This window comes from Molossus molossus, unplaced genomic scaffold (genome assembly GCF_014108415.1).
Source record: "Molossus molossus isolate mMolMol1 unplaced genomic scaffold, mMolMol1.p scaffold_m16_p_2, whole genome shotgun sequence".
NCBI lineage: Eukaryota > Metazoa > Chordata > Mammalia > Chiroptera > Molossidae > Molossus > Molossus molossus.
In genome coordinates, this window is record NW_023425355.1 from 130151307 (window position 1) to 130175279 (window position 23973).

At 37.9% G+C, this 23973-nt stretch overlaps 1 protein-coding gene across 5 annotated transcripts in view; it reads right to left on the reverse strand.

Annotated features, from left to right (window-relative positions):
* The window catches only part of POLA1 (DNA polymerase alpha 1, catalytic subunit), a 321724-nt gene that overhangs the window by 178754 nt on the left and 118997 nt on the right, over positions 1 to 23973 (reverse strand). For all 5 annotated transcript variants that reach the window (XM_036270523.1, XM_036270528.1, XM_036270524.1 and 2 more), the window contains 5 exons: positions 13733 to 13765; positions 12865 to 12957; positions 11529 to 11734; positions 8717 to 8849; positions 2960 to 3091 (listed from right to left, as the gene is read on the reverse strand). In XM_036270523.1, coding sequence (XP_036126416.1) covers positions 2960 to 3091; positions 8717 to 8849; positions 11529 to 11734; positions 12865 to 12957; positions 13733 to 13765 — 597 coding nt within the window. The remainder of the gene's footprint in view (positions 1 to 2959; positions 3092 to 8716; positions 8850 to 11528; positions 11735 to 12864; positions 12958 to 13732; positions 13766 to 23973) is intronic.

Genomic DNA, 23973 nt, shown 5'->3' on the forward strand with positions numbered 1-23973 from the left:
AATTGAAAAGTTTTTATTTTAAATATTCACACACAAGAAAACTATTTTTAACAGTGACCCAAATGCATTTCTTATTGTATTTTTAAAAATCTGAGCTCAAACATTGACAATGCAAAAGAACTGATAAGATGACAGCTTTTGCCATGCTGTATTAGAAAAACATTTAGTCTGTGACATAAGATATCCCTCAAAGCCCTGGCTGGTTTGGCTCAGCGGTTAGAGCATCAGCTTGTGGACCAGAGAGACCCAGGTTCAGTTCCCACTAAGGGCAAGTACCTCGGTTGCAGTTTGTCCCTGGCCCCTGTTGGGATTGTGTGGGTGGCAACCAGTCGATGTGTCTCTCTCACATCGATGTTTCTCTCTCTCTCTTCCTCCCTCTCTCCCCCCTGCTCTATCTCAAGATAAATGCAAAAATGTCCTCAGGTGAGGATAAAAAAAAAAAAAAAAGATACCCCTCAAAGACCTAATTCTCAAACCTAGCAAGACCCCTGTGGTATATGCAATAACATGAAGCATACACCTTTAAGAACAGATTAAGGAGTAATGGTCTTGCTTGAAGTGCACACGTCGTAATTCAGGAACTTCATAAAGTACATGCTTCACAGAGACAACCAGGCGCAGTCAATTTATTCAGAATCATGTAGACATCTTTAGTAGAAAAGTAATGAGAAAAATTCTTAACAGATGACAAGTGGGCCCCTTAAAATGTTAAAGTCATGCTGTATGGAAATTATGTCCACTGAAAGTTAAATTATTAAGCATTTACAACTTAACCAATAAGTGAAAGTTGATTTAAAAATCTCAGCAAATAATTCATGTAAGTTTTACAAGACCACATACTACAATACAAATTAGATACCAAAAATATTACCCTGAACTCACCTAAAATTATAGTCTGAGTAAGTTATCAGTAGAACACTATATTCTAAATGTAAATTTAAAACAAAAGAGAACCTGTTTAGGAGATAGGCTATACTTTGGAGGGTATTTCTGCTTAGACCAATAAATGGTTCTCTTAAAATGTATGATCATACATTTCAAAAACATATTCTAAAAATATGGTTGTATTGTGAAGCACAGAAATAATTTGAGTGCCTAAAAGCAAAAGAGGTGGGCAGCTTCGGTGAAAGTGGGCATGTCCCACTGCTAGGGGACAAAGCAAATTAAAGGCCTAGAGCATTTCTTGGGACACAGTAAGAAGGATAAGTTAATAAAAAGAAATACAGACTGTAGTTTTAACAAGCAAGTTAAGGTCCAGTACCAGTGGATAAGGGAAATGTTGAAAAGGCATCAAGTGGATTTACTGTACCATATCAGCATCCGCATTTGAGCTTTTCTGTATCAGTAAGACCTGATAAGAAGAAATCATAGGACCTAATACTTAGACATCAAAAACCATAAGCTTTACTCTTAAATACATTGGTCATACTTCCATACATCTCCATTCCAGGTTTAGCTAAAACATAACTGTGTCTGGATTTCATTATTAGATGCTATTTCATATACATATATATTTAAGTTGTATGCTGCCATCTGCTCCTGTCATTAATAATCTAAGAGCTTTTCCATGTATGTGAAGACATAAATGAAAAAAAAAAGCTAGCCTATTTACCAAAATCTTTATTTGCATAATATGAAAATTGTTTTTTTGAGATGAGACTTGTCAGAGGCAATATGCAAAGCACATTAAGGGCTTGAGCAAGTCAGACATTTATGGAAATATTTTCCTGCAGGAATTGGCTTTCTGTAACAGTTCTTAATCAAGGGTAACCCTAGGAGGGAGACAGAGTCAAGTGCTGATTCCTGTCCATGTACTTAAATCATTTGTTATGTACATCATCTACAGTACTGAGCAGATATTACCAAATGACTTTGAAATTTTGAAAAGACTCTGATTTAAAAACACATTGATTGTAGTTCGACAAAGATCAATCATATTGTAATAAAGTTTAAGGCTTATCTAAAATGTCTCACTATAATAACACGAAGCAATAATTAAAAGAAGCAGTCTTATTCAGATGAATTATGCCTTTTGGTAGACAGACCAGATCACAGTCATTTTAAAGAATCTGGATAGAGGCTATGACTGACTGCATTTTTTTTTTTTAACAGAAAGAAGGAATGAGACCTCTCCTTTGTTCCAACTGAAGTGTTTTCAAAGAAAAGAAGCTGCTCATGTCTTACCCTCTCCCCCATCTTGAACTGTTCAAGGCATGCTACTCTCAAAAGAAAACAGTTAGTGGTTTCAAACTGTTTTTCTAGAAGGCCTATAGGTTCCTTAGAGGTGCCTCATGGAACAGGGAGAAGGAAAGGAGGTGGGTTCCAGGCCCCCTAGATTCAAAACAAAGGACAGAATATGAAACTGGTTAATTTGCGTTTTCTTCATAAGGCATGTTTTTAGGATGTCACCTTTTTCCATATAATCATGCATTTCATATTTTTTTCAAGTACTTATTTGAACATAGGCGAGGGAAAACACATTTATTCTCTTATTCTACCAACATACAGAATGAAAACTGTGGCAAAGGAATGATAAAGGGCTACTGCTGGACATATGACCAAACCTATATACATTTTCATTGACGTTAACTTAGGGTTGAAACAGTGGTTACTGTTATACACCTGTCTCGCCAAAATAATTTCAGTGACCCAAAACACACATCTTAAGTGTTTTACAAAAATTTTAATAAACTATGCCATACCCTGACTAATGATTTTAAATGCTGTGAAACCAATCAGACTAACCCATGTCGACAGCATCAATTAAATAAGACACTGTGGCCCTGGCCGATTTGGCTCAGCGGTTGGAGTGTTGGCTTGCAGACCAGAGAGTTCCGGGTTCGGTTCCCGCTAGGGGCACATACCAAACAATAAAAATAAAAAAATAAGACACTGTGGCGATCTGGATTTTACTTTGTGTCATAAGTAGTATGAGTCTTGTTAATTATGATATTTTTACCTGACAGATGACATACGACACAGTATCTCCAGCTTTCACCTTTCTGCCTCCTTGAGAATTTATCCAGAGGGCGACATGTACGTGAGGTAAGCTTTTTTTATCAGGGTAATCCTGAGGATCCTTTGTCAATGCCTAAAAGAGAAAAGGAACAAAATGCCCCAAACTTTAAAATAAAACGCTTCTCACATAGCTATACACTAATTCATGTTTGCTAGAATCATGTTAGCCACATAAACATAAAAATGACAGAAGCTATACGAAGAAAACACTGTCACAGAATCTTTAGACATTGCACCCCCAGGTCTCCTGTCTCCTTCATTTAGTAATAACATAACCAGATGCAACCTTGACAAAAAAGAAATACAAGTTTATGGGCCATGGCACATAATACTTACATATAAAAAATTGAGACTATACATTCTGACCTAGAGTTTTTCCCAATGTCTGCAGTTCTCACTGAATTTTAACTGATCAGTTAGGACTGATGGATGATGGATAACAGCTACTCTGACTTAAGGATGTGTCTCTCAAAAGCTTCGCTAACCTAAATAAATCCCAAAGGTACCATAAATCACTGGATTTACTCCCACTGTCAACTTAAGCTCTACAAAGGCAGAATAATGAGTCTGTAACAGAAAGTAAGCGCCAGGAGAGCAGGAACACGACAGCCTTGCTCACAGCTGCATTCCCAGGGCTCAGAACGATACCTGACATATAGCAACAACCAAATCTTTGTAGAATAAATGATGTCACTCAGTCTGCAATAATTCACTAAGTTCAAGCACTGTAAAGTACTGCAAGATGAAAAAAAAAAAATCACTGGTCCTAAGTACATGATTCCCCATTATACAAAGGAAAAAAAGCAAAACACCAAAACTCTAAAATAAGCTACACAAGCCATAATAGAGATGCAAACAGTATTATGGAGAGAGTTTAGAGAGGCAAAGATCACTTCCACCGGAGAGAGGAAATCATGGGAGAAAAAAACTTAAGCAGGCACGTGAAGGAAAACAAGATTTTAAGAAAAAGTGACAGGAGCAAGAAGATTCCAGGCAGAGAAAAAAGCAAAAGCTAAAAGCAAGAGGTGAGAAAAAAAATACAATCTAATGGACTCGAACTCAATATACACAAAGGAAGGAGGGAAATATCTCTAGCTCTGTTAAGAAGTGCATTTCAAAGGACAGGGAACAAGGTGCTGTGTGACTAAGTCACCTAAGTGTGGTCCATAGACCACACCCAACACCCTTGAAGCGGGTTACAAGATAAAAACTATTTTCCTAACAATACTATTTGCACTGGTGATGCAGAAGCAATGGTCAGTAAGGGTGGTGGTGTCTTATAGACATGAATCAGGACAGTAGCACCAAACTGTACTAATAATCATTGTATTTTTCACCACCACACACTCAGACTTAAAAAAAAATAACAACAAAAAGCCAGTTTCACTTAAGAATGTTCTTGATGAAGCAGTAAAAATTATTAATTTTTAAGCTCTTGACCCCTGAGCATAAGGCTACTGTTTTGTATGACAAAACAAAAAGCATGTACAAGACTGGTCTACTCTATACTGATGAACAAAGGTTCCCTGAGGAAAAGCACTTGTGTAATTGTTTGAGTTGCAAGCTAAACTAGCCATTTTTTCCACGGAACACAATTTTTACTTCAAAGAATGACAGGACAACTACAGTTACTCTAACCTGGGTTTCTGGCGGATGATTTCTCAAAAAAGAACCAAGTGAGCCTGCCACTTCAAGGAAAACAACTGACAGTATATATACTGTCTATGATAAAATTAAAGCTTTCAAGCGTAAATCAGAATTTTGGAAAACTTGTTTCCCACCTCTCTGAGCATGATAGTTTCCCAACACTTAAAGACTCTTCTGATGATAAAAGTAGAAACATTTTAAATGTGATTTTTGATACTGTATTGTAAAATGTATCAAAAATTGAAAGATTCGCATAACTCGAGGAACTAGCATTGAACAAATGACCAATACATAATGTCACGCATGGGTAAAATATCCATCCAAAGTACAACAGAGACCAATAGAGTTTAATATGAGCATATGCAAAGTTCATTGATATGGTTTCAGAGTCCGCATTACAAATAGCCTTTAAAAAATACTACTCAGAGAGTTTTGGTGTGGAATTAAAGAATATGCACAATTATCTGAAAAAATTACTGAAATATATCTCCTTTTTCCAACTACACATATGTGTGAAACTAGATTTTCTTCCTATACTCAACCTAAACCACACATCACAACAAATTGGATGCATAAGCAGACACGAGAATCCAGCTGTCTTCTCCTAAACCGGACATTCAAGAGATCTACAAAATTGTAAAATGATGCCGCTCCTCTGGCTAATTTGTGTTTTGAAATATATAGTTATTTTTCAAGGAAAAAATGTTATTTTTATAATCCGATGATGGGTTTACTGCTATGTTAGCTAAATTAATAAATGCTTTTAAAATTTCTGTTTTAATTTCTAACACAGTAAATGTCAACACAAACCACAAAACAAAAGCTCTTAGAGGCCTCAATTATTTTCAGAGTGTGAAGGTGTCCTGAGGCTAGGAAATTTGAGAACTACTGTAGTAGAATAAAGCAGGTCCTCAAACACGGCTGCACATACCCAAGTTATGTACACTTTCTAAATCAGACCCTCAGTGTGAGAGTGCCTAGGAAATTCTCCAAGTATTTTAATCTCCTCAAACTTGAATTATGCGAAGTCTTGATTGACTCAGTTGGGTAATAGTGCATAGAAATCTTAATCAATATAACTCTACTTAAGAAAACCATTATCTTCTCCAATTGACTATACTTCAGTGCAATGTTAAGAAATTCTGAATTTCATCTGACATACTTTCCAATTATTAAATTGGGACTATTTGGGGGTTTTACAAGCTAGTTTTAGAAGGCTTGATTTGGGGAGAAAATGCTTCCTGGTGGTTTAGGCTCAAGTTAGCCAGGGCTATAAAAATCAGCTGTCATATTTTGTGTTATTTTATGAAATATATTTAAGCTAAGATTGCAGTAGTGCAGAAAATCAGTTGCTTATGTCAACAAGGGCTAAAATTTCTACAGTGGTAAATCTCACCACTTCATCCCTCCACTCTAGGCTACCCTCCCATTTTCAACCCCTACCAACATCATATACAGATGTAGTAAGACCATCCACAACCAGTCACATACATAGACTCTTCCATTTCACTGCCTTTTGAAAGTGATAAAATATATAACCTGAACTGCTCACAAGTTTTAAATAGTATATGTATTCAGACAAATGTTGATCAGGACAAATCACCTCTAACATATAAATAGCTTACTATAAACAGATATAGGAATAATTATGATACAGACAGTCTTTTCACTGAAATTTACTGTACTTATATCTGTAGAAATTCTTTTTTACTGAATTTATTAGGGTGACACTGGTTAATACAATTATATAGGTTTCAGATATACAATTCTACAATATATTATCTGTATATTGTATTGTGTTATGAAAAACAAGTATAAGAAGAACATGGGACAGTAAATATTTTCAAGAGACCATTAGCATCTTGAAAATATGGACCATGCTTTGCTTTTTCATCTTTATATAGCTGAATCTAGTACTGTGCACATAAAAAGTACTCCCTGTTTGATGAACAGATGATTAAATAAGCAAATGAGTTCTTTTATAGCTCACCGAACAATTATTGGCCAGTTACTATGCCAAGTGAAATGGAGGATATAAAGACAGTAAGCCACAGTTTCAGTTCTGCCATAGAAAAAATAGTATGCACAGCCCCATCACACTAAGTATTGACTATTATTAATAATAATATATAAGTTGATCATTATTGAAGCTGAATGATGGATACATGGGGGTTCGTGATACTATTCTCTCTACACCTGTGTAAGTTTAAAATTTTCAATAATAAAAACTTCAAAATAACAAAACTGTAGACTATTCATCAGAACTCGGAGACCGCTAGTGTGTCTATGACTCTAGATTTCTTTGCACACTAGTAATACTATCATCTCATCATTCATATGCGAAGACAGTGTGCATCCACTACCCTAGAAGACATGTGCTTAGTATTATTTTGCCAATAAGATACTCATGTTTAGACTGAGCTTTCTAAACTCATAGAATCCCTTGTGATAGGGGGCCCATACTTCTAATGTGAAAAAAAATTGCGTATGTTAAGTGAAAATAGATTTCAAAACAAAATATTGTAATTGCTGCAATGTAAAAACGTTTTCAAGAGTAAAATGTGCAAAAATGGCAAGCATTACTATTTTTTCTTTTCACAATATTTTTTAAATGTATTTTTACTTTTAAATTACAGTTTATATTCAATATTATTTTGTATTAGTTTCATGTGTATAGCACAGTGGTTAGACAATCATATACTTTATAAAACCAGGTGAGTACTGAAAATATTGAGGCAAGCATTACTTAAAAAAATTTTTTTTTTCTTTAGCCCTAGCCAGTTTGGCAATGCAGTTAGAGTCGGCCTGCGGACCAGAGAGTCCTGGGTTTGGTTCCTGCTGAAGGCGGGGGCCATGGTTGGTTTGTCCCCCGCCCCAGTTGGGACTGTGTGGGTGGCAACCAGTTGATGTGTCTCTCTCGCATAGATGCCCCCCCATCTTTCTCCCTCCGCTCTGAAGAAAAATGCAAAAATGTCCTCAGGTGGGGATAAAAAAATAAAATAATTTTTTTTTCTGTTAGAGAAAGGGAGAGAGAAACATCGATGAGAGAGAATTTCAATAGGCTGCCTCCTGCATGCTCCCCATTGGGATTTGGCCCACAACCTGGGCATGTGCCCTGACTAGGAATCCAACTGGAAACATTTTGGTGCATGGGTCAACACTCAACCACTGAGCCATACTGGCTGGGCGAGGCAGGCACTACTTTTAACACCGAGGTATTATGATTGAGTTTTAATTCTAAAACGTCCATTTAATGTAATGATTAGATTATTTTTATTAAAATTATCTTTTATGAGCTTTGACAACAAAATCTTCTCATCACAAAACTGATAAAATGGTATTTGCAAAATTAGCTTCTAAATATGTAAGGGTACTTACCTCTTTTTGAATGGAAAAAAATTCTGTTACCTAACATCTAGTATGACATAGCATTTTGGAAACCAGGATTTTATTTTTTCAAATTAGGTAAGAAAAAATATTCCCTATTTTCAACAACTAAGACAGCCTATAAAGTGTAACTTATAACTATGTACAAAAACAAACCGCACCTTATTACAGCACCTCTAAGGATCACCTTCTGTGAAGTTACACACACATACACGCACGCACGCACGCACACACGCACACACGCACGCATGCACAAGCAAGCAAGCTCACTCACTGGAGCGTTCTCTCTCTCTCTTTCTCTCTCTGTCTCACTCCTTACAGGCCTGCCCCCAAACAACTATAACTTAGGAGAACTATAAAGAAGGTAGCACTATCTAGACCCTGAAACATCAACTATACCACTCCATAGAATCTCTAGAAAGAAAGCTTCCACAAATTAAAGTAAGGAATGAAGAGAGAAGGCCCTGCAGCACACATAGCAGTACCAGTGGCTGGAAGAGGAAGAGCCGTATGCTAATGTTCAATCTGTGAGATAGTTGTTAAGCAGCTTTCATCACCAGCTAGAATTTATTTCAATTGCAAGGATGAGGTGGTTCTTCAACTATCTGAAGGAGGAGAAAAACACGTGGCAGCAGCTGGGCTCAGCAATAAATGCTACATTTACCTTGTTAATTTCAAACTGGCTCACTGGGACACTGCCATTTAGCACATCTTCTCCAATTTCTATTAACCTCTTCTGAATATTTTCCACTATAGTGTCCCGGCTTTGATCAGAAAGAATCTGGCCAATGACAAAGCTGTAAAAAACAGAGAGGAATTGATTTTTAAATATCATACTTCATTAATAAAGGAGAAAAAGATAAATGCCATTAGATTAATGTGTGATCAAGAACTGTATTAAAAGCTAACATGAGGGTAATGTCTAAAAGGCCAATACTATTTGTTTTTTAGCATTAACTCTACCAAAGGTTTACCAACCTTGCAATGTCAGGTTTGCCCTTAGACATACAGATAATTTTTTTTTTATCCTCACCCGAGGACATTCTTCCATTTTTTTGTTCCGATAGAGCAGGAGGGAGAGAGAGGAAGAGAGGAAGAGAGAGAGAGAGAGAGAGAGAGAGAGAGAGAGAAACATAGACATGAAAGGGACACATCGAGTGGCTACCACCCACACGACCCAACCAGGGCCGGGGAAAAACTGCAACTGAGGTACATGCCCTTAGTGGGAACCAAACCCAGGTCTCTCTGGACCGCAGGCCAACGCTCTAACCACTGAGCAAACTGGCCAGGGCATACAGATAATTTTTTATGCAGTATCTAATGCTTAATACAAAATACAGACAGTAAAGGTCCATTGTATTTTTAAGCAATTACAAAATTCAAAAGCAGTTATTTTCTACTCGTGTTAGAAGATTAGTATTTCAATTTACTCTTAAAGCACCAAGATGTTATCTCTAATATCAAGACATCATCTCCGCCTGAGATGACCATTAGCTAGGTAAGTAGAAATATAAAGTTCTTCATGCAAATTTTTAAAAATTTCAAACTTTTCTTTCTTCAGCTTCATTATATTGCTCATTGTTCTCTAACCTTACGCTATCCTTTAAGAACTTCATGTTATTCCACCAGACTCCCCCCCAAAAAGGGAAAAAACAAAAAGGAGTAAGGAAGCCAATATTTTATCCATTTCTGAGAAAAATGCAGAGCGAGGGTTTGACAGCTGCATTATAATTTGTCAGAAAAAGAACCCTGACAAAAAACATTTGTATAGCTTTAATTACTAATACATTTCTAACTCAGAGAAATTTACTTCTATTATGATGCATCTTTTCTTAGAAAACACAAAGCCGAAGAGAACACTCTAATCGACAGTCTATACAAAGTACTTTCATCTTTGGGTACATTTTGGGGCAATGAAGCATTTCAAACTACATTTCATAAAAGGCTAACAGTGACCTATACTCAAATGATCAGCTTTGCCTAATCAAGAGTAGTTTGCAGAAGCAACAATTGCTCAATCTCCTGACTTGAAAACAACAGGAAGAATGGAAAACAAGTAAAATATGCTGATATTCGGCAATGTTAAAATTAATTTAAAATTTTGCTTTAAAGAAAAAAATTTCTTTTATTTTCAGATCTGCTCAGGATCACAAACCAGGAATATCTGAAAAGATGGTAAATAAAGCACCTAATAATTCATTTTCTAATTGCGTATTTTATAAATTAGTATGACACTTAAAAAAAAAAACAGGCCTCAATACAATCTTTAGTCTCAGGTGCAAAGCTAGGGGGTCACTCATGACATTTATTATTTCTGAGGTACATATGGTATTTAAGAACTAGCTCTTAAATTAACCTGAGGTTAGTAAGAATCTTTACACATAAATGAATCAGTAGGAACAAAATCTTACTCCATAACCCACTTTGAATCCCAGAACATTCTAAAATAGGAACGCCTTAACAATTATGTTCCTAAAGAGGCTCTAGGACAGCGGTTCTCAACCTGTGGGCCGTGACCCCTTTGAGGGTCGAACGACTCTTTCACAGGGGTAGCCTAAGACCATCGGAATTTCGATGGCAATTCGTAACAGTAGCAAAATTACAGTTATGAAGTAGCAACAAAAATAATTTTATGGTTGGGGGTCACCACAACATGAGGAACTGTATTAAAGGGTCATGGCATTAGGAAGGTTGAGAACCACTGCTCTAGGATGATTCAGGAACACAATACAGGGTACTTTCTAATAGGAATATTAAAGCAAAACAATACAAAAACAAACAAAGTTGAACAAAACCAACTGTTAGGATCTAAAATGTGAAGGTTTACTCTTACCATGAGTAAAAACTCATGAGATGCATTCTACAGCAAGCATTATACTGAGCGAGTGTGGCTCTTCCTAAGTTTTAATCTATCTATAAAACTCTGTTCCAAACAAGTAAGAATTGTTAATATGCAGTAATAACAACAAAAAAGAAGCTGTGTCCTCGTGCTTGGCAGAATCACAAGTGCCGTCCATGTCATCAACACCTGAATTTTTTTTTTTACTTATTTATTAATTTGTTTTTGTTACAGATGTTTCTCATTTTCCCCCCATTGACACCCATCTCTCCTTCCCCCACGCCCCATTCCCAGCTTTGTTGTCTATGTTCATTGGTCATGCATACATGCATGTAAGTTCTGTGGTTTATCTCTTCCCCCATAAACACCCCCCTCCTCTGAGGCTTGTCAGCTTGTAGCCCACCTCCATGTCTCTGGCTTAATTTTGTTCAGCACTTTGTTTAGTTCATTATATTCCACAAATAAATGAGATCATGTGATATTTGTCTTTCTCTGCTTGGCTTGTTTCGCTTAGCGTAATACTCTCCAGGTCCTTCCATGCCATCTCAAAGGATAAAAGATCTTTCTTTCTTACAGCTGCATAGTATTGAATTTTTAAAAGACAAACAACAAAACCAAAAACCAAAGCAGAACTCACTTTCCAGTGTCTTTAGCAAGATCACACCAATCTCTTCTAACTATATCTAATCCTTTCAGCTCCTGTTTGGTGACGTAATTCCCATCCAATGTTGGCTCTACAACTAGAGCAGCATATTTCTTTTTCTTCAGCAGTAGCAGAGACTTGAAAATTCCATCAATGTCGATTTCAAGCAGTTTGTACAACTTATTCACTTCACTTTTTACCTGTGAAAATTTCAATCATTAATACTAGCTTCTCAAACACCTAATAGGGAGAAGATGAATGTGCCCCAAATTCCCAAGAGTTCATCTTAACAGAATTTGAAGTCACACGAGACTAGGACGTATTTACTCAGCATATATGGAACATTATTATTACGTTGGGTCCAATGCAAGAACACTGAAAAAGCACAGGGACAGAACTGGCAGGGTGAGCCTCAAGAATGCTAAAAATTATAAAATAGTCTTTTTAAAATCTAAAATCTAAATGTCTATGTACTTACCTTCAAACTACTAAATTTGTTACAGATTACATAGTCCAACAAGTAAATATGTGGCCAGAAATAAGTAAAACTTGAACTATTAAAATAATGTCTATAATCTCCCTTTACCTTGAATATGAGCACCTTAAATATAAGCAAATAAATACATGCTGGAAAAATAAATAAACAGTCACCTGCTCTTTACTGATAGTGACAAGGCACAGACCACTGCCTCTAGGGAAAATACAGTTTTTCAAGGTCCAATATGAGTAGCAATATGCTAGGCTTTCTCTCAAGTAAAGACTACAGCTCAAATTTCATTTATTTCAGAAGATGTTAGTTTGTAAGATGATACCTTAGTTTTAGTTTATTGGGACAATATCTTAACAGAGTAAGTGCTCAAGAAACACTAATTGTGCTAACTGTGAACTGCAATTAGGAGGCTACAAATGAGTCCTTTTAAATGTCCCCTTGCCTTTTCAAACATATTTTAAGTACTCTATAAAAATGATAGATGTGTGTATATGTATGTATGAAGGTAGGTATCCATATCTAGTATATGAAAGGCAGCTGAACACAACCAGACATTTTTCTTTATGAATGTCAATGTGATAAGTACTAACTTGATCACATCTTAAACTTACCACACTTAGACTGTTCTCAAAGTCAAAAGATAATCTATCGTTTAAGGAAAAAACAATTTCCTTTTAATTTTATCCTCAAAAAAAAGAAAAGAAGATGAAGAGCTGAAAGCATTAAGATCATTATTTTCAGAAGTACACAATGTTCATATATACATGAATTTATGATGTTCCATGTTAAAAATAATTCACAAAAGTAGATAAAACAGATAATTTTACCAAATTATCTCACCTTATTTCCCAATTTAAATACTTCTTCCAGATTGGTGCTATTGGTGTTTATCATAATTGAATCTGTATCTCCATAAATAACTTCAAGATTCATCTAATGAAAAGCAAAAATTATAAAAATTAACAACTAAAACATGGTGACCATTACGCAAAATGAAACCTGAGATTTTCCATCTTACAGAAATTACAGGTTCCACAGATTTTTCCAAAGGTTATATTTATTCTTATCTACGTTGTCAGGAGTGTACAACTGAAGATTAAGCCCCCAAAACCAGAAAGGCGAACACTGCCACATTAAAACATCTCCCTAATTTTCTTAAAACAGATATTACAGTAGCAGGGGAAGTGTCTAGTTTCAATGGAAACAAAATGTGTAACTGAATAATACAAAGAAGGATAACAGACTAGGAAAGGGGACTATATTTACCCACTGTACCACAAGCTTAGTGGTCATGGCAATTTATGAAACAGAAACATAATAGGATTTTAAAATTCAGAGACACAAATCCATATTAAATTCTTAACAGTTTCAAACAGTATTTAGTAGAATATGAAGAGTGCCAAAAAATCAATCATAGCAAACAACACTAGAGCACATACAGTAAGTATAAAGGCCTGGAAGTAAACTCTAATTAGCACTGTTACTAATTTGCTTGAAACACTCACATATAGGCTTCAAGCAGCGGCTAGATCATATCAGTGTTAGTAAAAGAAAAAAGCTATAATCCATTAGGGGGGATTATAAACTTAAACCACACATCCTAAGAAGCCATTTCCAGTCTGTTTGGGTTGCAATTTTCCTTGAATACAAAAATGTCACTAGGTATGATATTTATGAGTTGTTATATGATAAAAACGCTCAGCATTACCTTCTGTACCATCTCTTTCGTATGCATCAAAATCTAAATGAAACAGAAAGCCGAGATTAATGCATTACATAATTACAAAAACATACATATAAGCCCAATGATCTGTCATTTCCATATATTTTTAAAGCTCTTAATCATTTTCTAACTACAATTCTCAAAATAACAATAACATCAATATAATCTAAAATTAAATTTGCCTTGCCCAACCAGTGTGACTCAGTGGATTGAGCATGGTCCCATGGACTGAGAGATCCGGGTTCGATTGATTCCCAGTCAGGGCACATGCCCGGGTTGCGGGCTAGATCCCCAGTAGGGGGCGTGCAGGAGGCAGCCGATCAGTGTTTCTCTCTCACATCAATGTTTCTATCTCTCCCTTTCTTTCTCTCTAAAAAAATCAATAAAAAGTATTAAAAATATACAATAATAAAATAAAAATAAATTTGCCTCTATGCAGATTCTTAGAGATATGTAAACAGATCTATTGTAAAAATCTCTGTAAGCTCTATGTATGCAGATCTATGTAAAGATCTCTCTTTAATAAACATGCATAATAAAAATACAGTAAGTTTGCACTTAACATCATGGATAGGTTCTTGGAAACTGCTACTTTAAGTGAAACAACATATAAGGAAACCAATTTTATCACAGCTAATTAATATAAACGAGTCAAATTCCTATGACATATTTCCAAAGGTCACAAAAACATCACCAAACTTCTAAATAAACACCCAAAACACTTCTAATATTAAACATTGAAATAAAGATGGGTACACATACATTTAAGGAAGATGAATAAAAGCAAAAAAATTCTTTTCCATTGCATCTATTCCAGCTTAGAGTCACCAGTGGCCAGAGCCTATCCTGGCAGCTCAGGTGGCAAGCTGGGTACTCACCCTGGACAGGATGTCCTTCCATCACAGGGCAAACTCACACACACACACACACTCACTCACACTGGGACCATGCAGACACGCCAGTTCACCAAACATGCACATCTTTGGGATGTGGCAGGAAACCAAGTACCTGGAGAAAACCCACCCAGACATGGGGAGAACATGCAAACTCCACAGACAGTGGCCCCAACTTGGAAGATTACTTTTCTCATCAATATTACAATGAAACAACAAACAAAATGACATTATTCACGCACTGACTGTATCCCTTTATAATATGGCAATAAGGTAAAATATCCTCATTACTATTATTTAAATAGACCTGCATGGGTAAAAATAAAAAAATAAAAGCTTGACGGAGCATTTCAAATCCGGCAATTCTTACTCATAGTATTCAGGTACTTAAAAAGTAAACATATAAAATAAAATATATATAATACTATTAGATTTAAATTTCTTCTCTACACTGAATTTCTTGAAGGCAGACCTTCACTATAGTCCCAGGAGCTAGCACGGTGCCCAGAGTACCGAGGTGGGGCTCAATGAACATTCAGTGAATGAAGGCAATCGCATAGAGAATATCTTGTAGAGAGGTCTGTCCCTAGGCCCGTACAGCTGTAAGATTAGACACATATTGGTTATAATGTGGATATAGATAAAAACAGATATAAATTACCAGGGGCCAGATCAGAAGTAACACGGATTGAACAAATTTTGCTTGGGGCGGTGGGTGCACCATGCAGTGTGCAGATGATGTTTTATTGAGTTGCACACTTGAAAACTGTATGGTTTTGCAAACCAGTGTCACCCCAATAAAGTCAATAAATGAAACAAAAATAAAAAATATATCATACCAGGTAAAAGAAAAAGTAATATAGCATGAGCACTGAGTGTGTATGTGGTGTGGGGGGGGGGGCAGATACTGTACAACAAGTCTCACCCTGGCCCGTGTGGCTCAGCAGAGGGTCAGCCCATGAACCAAAGGGATGCAGGTTCGATTCCTGGTCAAGGGCACATACCTGGGTTTCAGGTTCGATTCCGGGTCCTGGTTGAGGCATATGCAGGAGGTAACTAATCGATGTATCTCTCTCACATCAATCTTTCTCTTTCTCTCTCTCTCTCTCTCTTTCCCCCTCTAAAAAAACAACAAAAACCCATTCATTCTCTTCCACATCATCTTCATTTTTTAACATTTAAATTACAGTGAAAGCATTGTGGGAGAATACCTGACCACTCCTTTGGGAATAGGGCAATAAAGAGATCTACCCAAGTCAAGTTAATCATAGTGAGTTCTCTTCATCCTCTGCCCCTTCTACCTTGCGAGGCTTAGCTTTCCTCACCACAAGGGACAATTCCACAAGGTAACTGTTCTGTGCCAAGTAAAATGCCTCAGGAACAATCTGCCAACCTTTCACTGCAATACTGCACATGCAGTAACCGACTTCTACTCTTCCTTTACACCATGAACCAAACCAACTAGATCATCAGTGAGGGCACCGCCAATGTAAACTGGCAACCTCCACCTTTCAGACCCATCACCCACCCCACTCTGTCCTGCCACCAATTTACAACCATTTTCATGCACAATCTGAGGGTTGCTACCAAAATCTCTCTCTCTCTCTAGTGGCAGAAACCTCTTGGTGGATATATTGCACAGAAATGGTAGAAAACAAACCACTGCTTTTTTTCACCTAACACTTTACCTTAGAGATTATTCCATACCCACACATAAAGAGCTGCCTTATTCTTTTTAAATGACTACATAGTATCCATTGTATGAGCCGACCATGATTTAACTCATGCTCTATCGCTGAACATGCATGTTATTTCTAATCTTTACTTTTATTACCACACTTCAACAAATAACCCTCATATACGTGGAATCTGCCAATATGCCAGCAACAAGATAAACTCCTACAAGAAGATTTATTCTGGGTTGAAAGTTACATATTTAAATTTTTTTTTTTTTTTTATCCTCACCCGAGGACATTTTTCCATTTTTTGTTCAGGTAGAGTGGGAGGGAGAGAGAGGAACAGAGAGAGAGAGAGAAACATCGATGTGAAAGGAACACATCGAGTGGCTGCCACCCGCACAACCAACCAGGGCCGGGGACAAACTGCAACCGAGGTACGTGCCCTTAGCGGGAACCAAACCCGGGTCTCTCAGGACCGCAGGCCGACGCTCTAACCGCTGAGCCAAACCGGCCAGGGCACATATTTAAAATTTTTTGATAAATATAGTCAAATAGCTCTCCAGCAGTTATACTAATTTCTGTGGATAGTTTTATTTATTTATTTATTTATTTATTTATTCACTTTTCTTTATTGATTTGAGAGAGAGAGGAAGTGAGAGGAAGAGAAAGACAGAAACACTGATGAGAGAGAACATCAACTGGCCGCCTCCTGCATGCCCCCCACTGGGGATCAGGCCCACAACCTGGGCAAGTGCCCTGACCAGGAATCAAACCAGTGACCTCTTGGTGCATGGGTTGATGTTCAACCACTGAGCCACACCAGCCGGACTCTGTGGATAGTTTTAATCATCATCTTTCCAGTGGACCTCAACAGCAGCTGATAACAATGTCTCAAGTTCAAGGTCCTCTCCAGAGCATGTAAATTTTTAAGTCCATCCTAGTCCAGACAACCCACAACCAGGCTAACTGCTACTTCTCATGCTTCTTCACTGAGCAGTTCTAGATGGTGGCTACCACAGTGCCCTACCTAGTCCAACTGCTAATGAGCAGGATCACCCCAAAGCCACCCTCAATTCAAACTGCTCACTGGGGAAGGCTCAGTTGTCGGGTAGCCGGTAGACTACCAAAATCTCAAGATCTAGCAGAGGGCCTAACACATGAATCTTCGTAGAATGCTGAATGTATAATCCTAAGGGGTAGGCAGTATCATAAGCCTCATTTTACAGAGAAGAAAGATTAGGCCCTGTGATTTTGTCCAAGTAACACAGCTCGTCAAGAGCTTGATCTAGAAGCTGGACCTTATGTTTCATTTTCTATTCACTGTGTCTCACTGCCTGTTAAAAAGCCTATACCAGCCCTGGCCAGTGTTGCTAAGAGGTTAGGGCTTTGTTCCACGCACTGAAGGGTCACGGGTTTGATTCTCAGTCAAGTGCACGTACCTAGGTTGCAGGTTCGATCCCCAGCCCCAGTCAGGGTGCATGTGGGAGGCAACCAATGGATGTGTCTCTCTCACATTTATGTTTTTCTCTCTCTCTCTCCCCCTCCCTTCAACTCTCTCTAAAAAAATATCCTCGGGTAAAGATTAACAACAACAAAAAAAAGCCTCTACCACATGAATGTTCTAGAAGCCAACAATCAAAAACATACATTACAGATATTTTCCCCATTAAAGAAATGCATTTTGCCAAAAAGCCACAGGTATCCAGAAAGGTATACTAGACACAAGGTACAGTGATTACAAGATGACCGCTCATAAGTTCACTTCAAAGTGACAAGCCTAATATTAAAGCTACCCATTCTGACAGAAAATCATTTTGTAAGTGCCAACAGCTAGAAAACAGGGGTATAAAGGCTTGCTAAATTCATTAATAAGGCAGTCTACAGTTATCTGATTTCACAGCAACACCTGCATATTTATCTACTCATTACCAATTGGATGATGGAATTTTTCAAGCACATTTCAAAAATCTGCCAACTTCAAGTGTAAAAAAATAAACTTTGTGGTTAATTTTTCCCTTAACAAAGTACAGCTGTTGAGAATAATTGTTCAAGATCTTACCCTGTAATGTCAACTGCAGCAGAACAAAGAGTATTTAATTAGCAAATCTATCCAGTAATTCAACACCTATTATATAAAATGCCTTCGTGATTTTATTCAGGATAATTTGCTAAGAGGGTTATTACTGACATTCAGATGGAATTTAAAATTCCTACGCAAGTCGAGTCATAATAGCAGTAATGATCTCCCCAATCAGGAGATTCGGTGTCACACAAGGCTCTCTTGCAATGCAGCAGCCGATTTCCTGACTTCTTAATTCCTGGGCTCAGCTCAGTGAGAGCCCTTCATGCCGATATTTCAGTCAGCAATACATCTTTAATGGGACTCTATTAAAATAACTAGAACAAAAATGACTTTTTTTTTTGGTTAAAAAGAATGACAGCACTGCCATCATATCAATCATTGCAGGCTTTGCAGAACAGTACCGTTAGGGGAAAAGAGGAGGGGGAAACAGGAAAGGAGTGGGGCTGGGGGTGGGGAAAGCAATAATTAAAATAATACAAAAAGGTGTTTTAACCCCAACCTGAGCCTCTGAAGGCTGGGGAAGGGTGGTGGGGACTAAAAAGGAAACGAACGTATATTTCAAAAAAGAGTTTCCTAAAGAAAATCATTTTTTTTAGGAACACACCCATGATGGGGTGTACTAAGCAGAAAGGGCATGTTGGCTCCGCCTGGGTTAACAGCAGCAGTGACCTAAGAGCAAATGCTACCTAGGTGTATGTTCACAGGTTCTCCTAACAAGACCAGGAGGAAGCCAGGATCTTTATTTTTTTGTTAGGACAGAATGTTGGCGTCTTGTAATGCACTCAAAGGTTATAAAATGTTTTTAGATGCTATTACAGACTAACATAGTGTTTATTAACACTAAATGAGAGAGAGAAAACACCAACTTTCCAGTTAAAAAAAAAAGTTTCAAGCTCCTATTCCAAAAGCATATGTCTATTACAGTGATATCTACTATCAAGGAACCCACTTCAGTATATGATGCAGCTATTAAATACAACAGAAATCCTACTGGTTAAGAAAATGTTGGGTAAGGTCAAATCTAAACAAATAATATAGAACAGAATGACAACTGAAATCTCTATGGCTTTAGGGTTCTTCTATTACTGATGACAAAATTAGAAATAAACTGGGAAGTTTTTTTATAATACATTAGCATAATAGGGGTAGCAAATGAATGGTTTTGAAGGATAGGGAAGAGAAAAGTATTAGAAATATAAATATTATGATTTTTGGTAATCCAACCATTATCTAAGCTTTCCCTTTTCCCAATTTCAGCAGTTTCCAAGCAGGACTCAGTGTTACTTCTCCCACTTGGTGAACATTTATTTCATCCTCATTATATTAGATTGCCTTTTTCCTATTTTCCTGTTCCCTGTTTTTCTGAGATGTGTGTCTTCTCTATAAGATGCTCAAAGAGCCCGGCCGGTGTGGCTCAGTGGTTGAGCGTCGACCCATGCACCAAGAGGTAGCCGGTTCAATTCCCAGTCAGGGCACATGCCCAGGTTGTGGGCCCGATCCCCAGTGGGGGGCATGCAGGAGGCAGCCAATCAATGTTCTCTCTCATCAATGTTTCTATCTCTCTCTCTCTCCCCTTTCCTCTCTAAAATCAATAAAGAAAAAAAGTTTAATAAAATAAAATAAATTGAGAACACTTGTCATTCAGCATTGACCAGGTTTTAAAAAAAAAAAAAAAAGATGCTCAAGGAGCAGGGCTATGAATTTAATAAGCACTCTGCTTTCTGTCTCTACCACTTAACATTACCGTGACATAGGGTTCCTTATACCCTTAAACCGTAGTTTTACTTTCCTTAAAACTGAATACTACCATCCTGAGCTAGGTAGGAATACAAAGAACTTTATGCTGAAAGCATGCTTAGCAAAGATAAAACACTATACAAATATGAGTTTAAAAAAAATTCAAGGGTCTGAATTCTGAGTACTGCCAATTACTAGCTAAGTGATTTGTGAATAAGCTGGTTTCTCTCTAGGTCTTGGCATCCTCGTTTATAAAATGAAGAGGTTGAGATTCCTCCCAGATCCAGAAATCTAAGAATCCAAGTTCAACATGTAAGAATATCGTTTCTTTATATCTGGTTGTTTTGCCTTTCAACTACATTTATTTCTTTAATATTAGGAAAAGGGGGCACTGATATGTCCAAAACAGATAATTAGCACTACGAGAATATATTTCCATACTCTAGGTTGCTTGAGGGCTATGTGGTTGCCAAATAACTAGAAATATGTAAGTTCTCGCAAGGTGTCTGCATACATCTTTATGCACTTAATATAAGTGGGTGAGTGTATTTAGAGTACATAAAAACATCTGACACCTTCTGCTGAGATCTTCCCCCCAACCCAGAAAAATAAATACACATCTCCATATATGTATCAGGGTTTCTCAATGTTGACACTACTGACATTTTAGGTCAGATAATTCTTTGTCACGATGGGCTATTCCTGGCCTCTACCCACATGCCAGTAGCAGGCATGTGTGTACAGACCAGCGCACAGACATACACGCTCTCCAGTTGTTACAACCAAAACTGTCTTCAGATATTGCAAAATGTTTCGTGGAGGGAAAACTGCCCCTGGCTGAGAATCAGTGATATTACACTGGTGACTCAACATTTTCTCTCTCCAGGCCCATACTCAACCAACTGTCTGTCCCCTAAGCATTCATTCTAAACCCCATCCGTCACCTCCAAAACTGCTACCAGCTTCAAACATGACAAAGGGCCCCTCCAAGAGCCTTCAACAAAAACAAAGGGCTGAATTCCAGTCTGATCCAATGAGCTAACAAGTGTCACTGCAGCGTTCCAGTGTGGCACCCCACTACCAGTGTGCTGTCCCCCCTCCAGGCCTTCACCACTCACTCAGCTTACCACCTGTCTCAGTATCACTACCTCCCAAGCCAGTCTTCACACTTTCCCAGTGTTCTTTGTAAAATGTACTCTTTGAAATGAAATTCAACCCCCTTAGCTTGACCCAAGATCTGTTTGAAGCCCACCTCTTGGCAGGGGTGGGGAACATCTGGCCCGTGGGCCATACAAGGACTGCAAAATCGATACAAGCTAATATCACACGCCTCACCAGATTAGCCTGACCAAATAAAGCAGGCTAAATTTTAAGTTGATAATTTTATATGGCCCTTGAATGATGTTATAAATATCCAAATGGCCCTTGGAAGAAAAAAGGTTCCCCACCCCTGTCTAATGCTTCCCACATGGCATCCTTCAATCCAGCCCTCCTAAAATATTTTGAGTTCGTTGAACACGCCATGCTCTATTCTTGCTTCCGTACTTTTCACATGCTGTGTCTCCACAGTGGTTCAAAGTGTGGGTTCAGAAGTTAGGCTGTGTGATGGTTAATTTTATATGTCAACTTATCTAGGCCATGATACCCAGATATAGGGTTAAACACCAGTCTACATGTTGCTATGAAGCTATTTTTAAAAATATGAGACTGAGCTCGGCCAGTGTGGCTTAGTGGTTGAGCATCGACCCATGCACCAAGAGGTCGCCGGTTTGATTCCTGGTCAGGGCACACGCCCAGATTGTGGTCCCGATCCCCAGTGGGGGGCATGCAGGAGGCAGCTGATCAGTACATCTCTTTCACATTGATGTTTCTATCTCTCGCTCCCTCTCCCTTCCTCTCTCTCTAAAATCAATAAAAAATATATATTAAAAAAATAATAATAAAATGCGATGACATTTAAATCAGCAGAGTTTGAGCAAAAAAGATTACCCACCACAATGCAGGTGGGCCTCATCCAATCATTTGAAGGCCTTAAGAGAAAAAGACTGAGTTCCCCCAAGGAAGAGGGAATTCAGCTGCAGACTGACTTTAGGCTTGAGCTGAGACATCAACTCATGTCCCGTGTGTTTGGGTGTCTAGGCTGCCAACCTGCCCAGTATATTTCAGACTTGCGAGTACCCACAATCACATGAACCAATTCCTTAAAATCAATCTCTCTCTCCCCCTCCCTCTCTCTTACACTTACACTTACACTTACACACACACACACACTATTGGTTCTGTTTCTATGGGGAACCCTAACTACTACAGGCTGCCTGAGTTCAAAGCCTAAGAGTATTACTTATCCACAGTGTGACCCCAGGCATGCAACATAATCTCTAAGCCCCCAATTCCTTGACTGTAAAATGGAAATAATAGTTGCAGCTTCCTTACAATAGGGCTACTGTGAGCAGTAAATGTAACCACACATATAAATAGTTCTATATAGTCTCTGGTATATAAGTGCTCAGTAAATGTTAGGTATTATTATTACTTAACATCTACTTATTTCATAAGGAACTTCATACTGTCAAAAAAGCCTCTCTGGCCTCCCTGACCCAATAATATTAATAAGTATGTTAGTCCAAGGTAGCCCCCAAAGGACTCTGTATATATACACTGCAGCACACCAGTCTATTATAAAAGATAAGATTAAGAGGCTACAAGCAAATGATAAGCAGAGATCACTTCTTAGCCATTAAATCTAACACAGTGCCTGACACATAGTAGTAATTCAATAAATATTTATTTGTTAAGTTCTAGTAAAAGGAGGCAAACCCTAAGTGGTCCTGCTTGAGAAGAGCAAAGCCATGGATTGATAAGTCCAGAACAGGACCCTTAGCTAAAGCTGCTTATAGAAAGCGGCAATTAAACCCACACCCCGTACGCATTTAAATAATAGCTCTTTCCATGCAAGAAATGGAGTGAAATCAGCCTGGTCAGTGTGGCTCAGTGCACTGAGCATCATCCCATGGACTGAGAGGTCCTGGTTCAATTCCCGGTCAGGGCACATGCCCGGGTTGTGGGCTTGATCCCCAGTAGGGGGCATGCAGGAGGCAGCTGATCAATGTTTCTCTCACATGGTTGTTTCTCTCTTTCTCTGCCTTCCTCTCTCTCTCAAAATATCAATAAAAACATATTTTAAAAAAAGAAATGGAGTGAATCAGTTTTAATCCCACATTCAAACACAACATATGTTAGATAAATAAATGTTCACTCAGCCCTGGCCGGTTTGGCTCAGCACTTAGAGCGTCTACCTGTGGTCCAGAGAGACCCGGGTTCGGTTCCCGCTAAGGGCACCGGCCCTGGTCGGTCGTGCGGGTGGCAGCCACTCGATGTGTTCCTTTCACATCGATGTTTCTCTCTCTCTCTCTGTTCCTCTCTCTCCCTCCCACTCTACCTGAACAAAAAAATGGGAAAATGTCCTCGGGTGAGGATCAATAAATAAATAAATAAATAAATAAATAAATAAATAAATGTTCACTCAGGAGAAATAAATTTCTATCCCAATGATAAATGCCTGTTAATTATGAACTTGACTAAAAGTGTATCCTTTCCCATACAACTTGTTTCCAGATAAACTGATTTTGTTTTAAATCCTTAATTTACAACCTAGACCTTCTGGTAGCTCATATGTAAAGAATATAAAACACGATGAATAAACAAAGCTTTCCGAAAGGTTTCTCTTCCCCAACAGACACATTTAATGATATTTATGGGTCTCTCTCAATTACTGTCCCACAGTTTGACAGGGCTCTAATTCTGATCTATAAACTTAAAATACCAAAAACTATG